The 6000-nt window shown below is 35.0% G+C and overlaps 1 protein-coding gene across 1 annotated transcript; it reads left to right on the top strand.

The window, feature by feature from the left end:
- Nucleotides 1-2192: 2192 nt before the first annotated feature.
- LOC131528735 (vitelline membrane outer layer protein 1-like) lies at nucleotides 2193-5006 on the top strand. Its single transcript, XM_058758073.1, has 4 exons — nucleotides 2193-2467; nucleotides 3474-3610; nucleotides 4140-4253; nucleotides 4496-5006. Exons 1-4 carry the CDS (start codon nucleotides 2267-2269, stop codon nucleotides 4677-4679), a joined length of 636 nt encoding a protein of 211 aa, XP_058614056.1. The 5' UTR covers nucleotides 2193-2266; the 3' UTR covers nucleotides 4680-5006.
- The last annotated feature ends 994 nt before the right edge of the window (nucleotides 5007-6000 follow it).

Genomic DNA, 6000 nt, shown 5'->3' with positions numbered 1-6000 from the left:
TAAATATCATCTCCGAAGGACAGAAATTTGACCCTGGACCACAAAACCAGTCTTAAGTCGCTGGAGTATATTTGTAGCAATAGCCAAAAATACATTGTATGGGTCAAAATTATCAATTTTTCTTTTATGCCAAAAATCATTAGGATATTAAGTAAAGATCATGTTCCATGAAGATATTTTGTTAATTTCTTACCGTAAATATATCAAAACTTCATTTTTGATTAGTAATATGCATTGCTAAGAACTTCATTTGGACAACTTTAAAGGCGATTTTCTCAATATTTTGATTTTTTTTGCACCCTCAGATTCCAGATTGTCAAATAGTTGCATCTCGACCAAATATTTTCTGATCCTAACAAACCACACATCAATGGAAAGCTTATTTATTCAGCTTTCATATGATGTATAAATCTCAATTTTGAAAAATTGACACTTAAGACACTTGTGGTCCAGGGTCACAATTATGGTCTTATATTACATTTTATAATAGCCGTTTTATAATGCTCTTCCTCAATAACCTGACTGAAGTCTTTAACATTTAAATGTATCTTTGCTTCTCGCTCAATTCAGTTCATTTCTGACTAATCAAAAACGTAATCAGTCCTTTGTGAAAATAGGTCCATTTTCAATAACTTTCATTTCTCTAGAACAAGTCTAAAACATAAGAAGTGTCTTTACAATAAATGTTTAAATTATTTCTGTGAACTACTGTGATACCAAAATAAAATAAAATAAAATAAAATACAGTAAATACAATTTTTTTTTTACCAAGCAATGCTATTTTAAAGCTGCAGTCCGTAAGTTTTGCCTCTTTGTTGCCATCTCTGTTTTGAAAACCTGTAATTGCAGTTACTTGCAGAATTATCTTCTGTGCGTGGTCTGTACTCCGGCATGGCTCCAGCGTGGATGAATCTAATGTTTTGAGGTGAATGTGTGGCAGTTAGTCACCGCACCGGTGTGGATATTTACTGTACTTTGCAATCACAGATTCTAGCCTATGTCTTGAAATATATGGCCCAAATAAGAATTTTCACCGTATATTGTCATCTGAACAAGTAACAAGTCTGCCACGTTTGTTCTGACCAACTGAGAAAAAAGCATTACAATAAATCGCGCTAATGGTGATTAAATCTAACGATCAGTTAGCTCATATCACATGAAACTGTGCAAATTATTATTATTGTTATACTTTATTCTCAAATTATTAATGTTAACAACATCAGCATTGTGTGACTATGAGTAAAGTGTGTATTAATGTGTAGATTTCAATTTCTGTACTGTCTAATCTCTAATTATCATTAAGAAATTCTTGTAAGTCGCTTTGGATAAAAGCGTCTGCAAAATGACTAAATCTAAATCTAAATCTTCTAACCTAAAAAGCAAACCATGCTCCGTTCGAACTGGTTGTCTTTAAAATGCAAATCTTGTGTAGTCCCAGGCTATCTGTAATCAGAAGCACATTTAAAACTGGAATATAATTGAATTTCATTCACATGTTTCATAAACACATAATCCTTTCTGGATTACAATCCGCCATCAAAATGATACATTTAATTATTCTAACTGCTGTGAGAAAAGGCTATAAACGATCAGCCACCTGCAGGATCCTCACATGTGATAGCCTACTAGCCAGGACAACTTCTTTATGTTTACAGACGTGACGTAATGATGCAGCAGCATGCTCAAATTTCCCGTGAAAACCTACCTGTACCACTCAAATTAGAAAACATTATTATAAGCTAAGCGTTGTGAATTGGGCTAAAGTAAGGCAATAGTTTTGAACATTGGCTGGTTATGTACTTGCTCAAATATTGATTTCTGATCATTTTTAACCAAAAAAAGTTACGGATTGCAGCTTTAAATGAGCTCAACTTTTTCTTTATAGATAGCTGTTGTCTGAGTGGCATTTGACCTGTTTAGTGTTTGACTGATTGTGTGTTTACATGCAGGTCATTGACTTTAATATCTGAGTATATCTGTATTTCTGATCATCTAATCATTTTATTTGAGCATAATTGTCTGATTACTGTCTTGAACCAGAATATCCAAATAATGATGAAATCTGATGTCTTGAGCCACTGATCAGTTTATTTTTTGACTGTATTGACTTTTGGAGAGAGTTTGTTTGCTGTGCTGGTTGGACTTGGATCCAACTGTTGGTAGAGGGTCAATGACCTACATTGAACTCTGTGACAAACCGACACACACACACGCGCGCGCGTCTGTTCTGATCTCCAGCAGGAGACATAAAGACAGCTCTCAAACCATGTACAAGTTTCTTTCTCTGACACTGATTTCACTGCTGACTGTTTTCGGGCAGTATGTGATCGCAGGAGGACGCTTCGAGCGAACCATCAGCAGACCTTTCAGATCTCTGCTGACGGTCCATAACGGGATGCGATGGGGCTCGTGGGGTCAGAAGGAAATGTGTCCGACTGGAATGTATGCCACAGGCTTTAGTCTTAAGGTAACTATTAGCAGTATACAGTAGTCTGAGGTTTAGTGGTTGGTCTCCACTTGAAATCAAAACAATAAATGATTATTATGGTTCAGAGTGATTATTGTGATGTTATTAAAACAAATCTGTTTACTACTGGTTAGAGTTAGGGTAATGTTAATGTTAACTGTTGTCTTTTTCACTTGTGCATTAGGGGACTTAAGATATTACATTACAAGATATTGTATTATGTATTATGGCATGACTTTCAATGAACTTTTACATAATACATATCATATTGTAGTATTAAAGTTTGCCACAATAACAACAATGTTAAAGGCCAGTTATATATATATTTTTTTTTTTATTCAAAGATAAATTCTACAAATTTAGTTTTTATATTTCTTCTTTTTATATTTTGCTGAATTTGAACCGTTTCTCCTCAGTAGCCACGTAGCTGCTATGATGGTAAATTATAAACAAAAAACCCACAAATGTTATAAATTAAAACCAAAACCATATCAATTTCAATGTCATAGCAAAACAATTACTTCAACTGTCAACTATCATACCCAACTTTACCCACATACAGTATTCTCACATAAATAATATAGCAAAACTCAACTAGCTGATCATTTATATATGTAAAACATAAATATAAAATATGTAAATTTTTACATTTACTTTTTATTTTAATATTAGTTTAGGTTTTAGTAACTTTGTTTGGGTTTTTGTCAGCTTTATTTTTTATGTCTATTTTTTTTTTCATTTATTATTATTATTATTATTATTTGTTTCAGTTTTACTTAAGTTATTTACATTTTTTGTAATTCAACCTAAATGAAAATTAGAAATTGGTAGCAAAATTAAATGTTTACTGAAAGTAACTGGAAAAAAAAAAACCTTTCAGTTTTTGTTGTTGTTGTTGTTGAAGTTAATGATAATAACAGCTCTAAACTGCTCAGTGTGACTAATTATTAACATTATAAAAGTACACATTTGTACTGGTTCACCACATGCTGTTGTTTTTCTGAAGGTGGCAGGTATGTGGGAATCTCTTCTGGTTGGTGATAACACAGCACTCAATGGGATTCGTCTTCACTGCATCAACCCATCCAAAAGCTCATCGGGCCCATACGAGGACTACGCCACAGTTCAGTCTGACGTAGGAAGGTAAAGACCTTGAATTGGACATAATACAGAGGCTCTGTTCCAAAACCTAGTGAGCTGCCCATATAGAGAGCATCTTAAGACAGACTTGCTGCCTATGTACACTCTTAAAAATAAAGGTGATTTATTGGCATCAATGGTTCCACAAAGAACCTTTACCATCCATGGAACATCCACAAAAGGTTCTTTACCGTGGAAAAAGTTTCTTTAGATTATTAAAATGTTCTTTACACTAAGAAAAAATGGTTCTTTTAAGTTCTTTTAACTGTTCACTGAAAGGTTATTTGGGGAACCAAAACTGGTTCTTCCTACGGCATTACTGTGAAAACCCCCTTCTGGAACATTAATTTTTAAGAGTGTTGGGTGCTTCAAATAATTTCAGTTAAGATGGAGCCTATGTAGACAGCACAAGAGAGCATACTAGGTTTTAGCCAACATTATCAAAGTTTTTTTGCTATCACATTCATGCAGGATTTTTTATTAAACTAACAAATAACTGGTTATACCACTAATGTTCCTGTTATTTCCTCAGCTGGGGAAAATGGTCAGATATCAAATGGTGCTCGAGTGGATTTCTGTCATCTTTTCAGCTGAGAGTGGAAACCTACCAAGGGACCTGGGACGACACGGCCGCAAACAATATCAGGTGATGAACTTATTTAACTTGTGACAACCAGTTTTCCTAAAGCAGCAGGATTCTGGAGCAAGAATGTCGTTCTCACAGCGTCCTATAACAAGCTGTATAAACACATCACTGCATGTGACTCATTTGACACGGATATGAAGTGACCTGGTCAAGCGTCTAGAGTTATTTAACGCTGAGAACTGGACAGTTGGACTAATAGGCTAGCTCTGGTTGTGATCATTGTATACTCATTGTATTTCCAGGTTTAACTGCAGTGGAAATGCAGAAATGCTGAAGGGATCAGGGATGTCGTGGGGCGAATGGGGCGACTGGAGTGAGAAGTGTGGAGGAAAAGGAATCTGTGGCATTGAGACGATGGTTGAGCAGCCGCAGGGAGTCGGAGACGACACGGCCCTCAATGATGTGCGCATGCACTGCTGTGATTGAACTGATTGGTTGTTTCAGAAATGAATCAGTCGGTGGAATTTATTCATGCATCATCAGTAAACCTACCTTCTAGTAGTGCTTAACTAGTTTTGGGCAGATCTAAGAGTGAGAGATTTTTTCCCATTCACATTTAATGCACAACAACGAAAACAGCAACTACACATTGTAAGATCTTGAACATACTGAAGAATTTACTTATGTTTTCCTCAGGTTTGTTATGAGATAAGTTTTGTGACTAGTTGTCCATTTCCATGAAGTTACTACATGTGATTCATTAAATGGATATTATTAAAAAGGTGAATTATGATGTATTTATTTAGTGTTTCCTCATGGGTCAGTTCTTACCTGGGTTAACTTAAAAAACGAGTTCCCTCATAAAATAAAATAAAATAAATATCGAAATAAACAAAAATTCTGTCATTTTACTCACCTTGGTGTTGTTGATGTCAAACAGTGCTTAAACGGTTTTGTCCAGAATGAACTGGGCAGATCTAAAAGACAGATTTTAAAAAATCATTCATATTTAATAGAAAACAACAACAACAGCAACAACATCTAATTTTAAAAGATCTTGAACATACCTGAATTTACCTGTGTTTTACTCCAGTTTGTTATAAGACTATTTTTGTGAATAGCTGTCAGTTTAGGAAATACGTTTCTATTAAGTTACTTTACGTGATTCTGTGAATGGATATCATTAAAAGATGAATCATTATTTATTGAGTGACTCTTTAGGAATTTTATGTTCTCTTCAACTCAGAAGGATAGTTCACTAGAGAAAAAGTCAAAATCAAAATTCAGTCATTTTACTCACCTCCGTGTTCTGTTCTGATCTAAAGCAGTATGACATTCCTTTTTCCGAAAACGCAGCGAGACATTTAAAGATGTCCTACACGCGCTCGATCATAAGAAATCTTCTCTTCAAGCTTTGAAGAAGGGACGCATACCTCCTTTGCGACTCGTGTCGTAAGTAAGACATAGGGTTTGGTTCTCTGAAGTAATTATGTCCGTTACGTTTGTCGGTTTTCACTGAAGGCAAGCACTGATTTAAAAAAAAATGGGCGCGAATTTTCTTTGGCTCGCCGGCGCGAACTGCCGCTCTCATGAACGCACACATTAGTGCAACAGTCGAGGTCGATATTTTCGCAAAATAATATTTAACATGATTATTATTAGTAGTAGTATTTTAACATTTCAGTTTGTTTTACCAACTATTATTTAAAGCGCTCAGAAAGCCAAAAGTCATAACTTCAGAACAACACCAAGGGAGGAATTTCTGATTTGTGTGTGTGTGTGTGTGTGTGTGTGTGTGTGTGTAGCC

The sequence above is a fragment of the Onychostoma macrolepis genome, chromosome 21 (assembly GCF_012432095.1).
Source record: "Onychostoma macrolepis isolate SWU-2019 chromosome 21, ASM1243209v1, whole genome shotgun sequence".
NCBI classification, from domain to species: Eukaryota; Metazoa; Chordata; class Actinopteri; order Cypriniformes; family Cyprinidae; genus Onychostoma; species Onychostoma macrolepis.
Note: the sequence above shows the minus strand (reverse complement) of the source record. Positions and strands in the feature narration are given on the sequence as shown.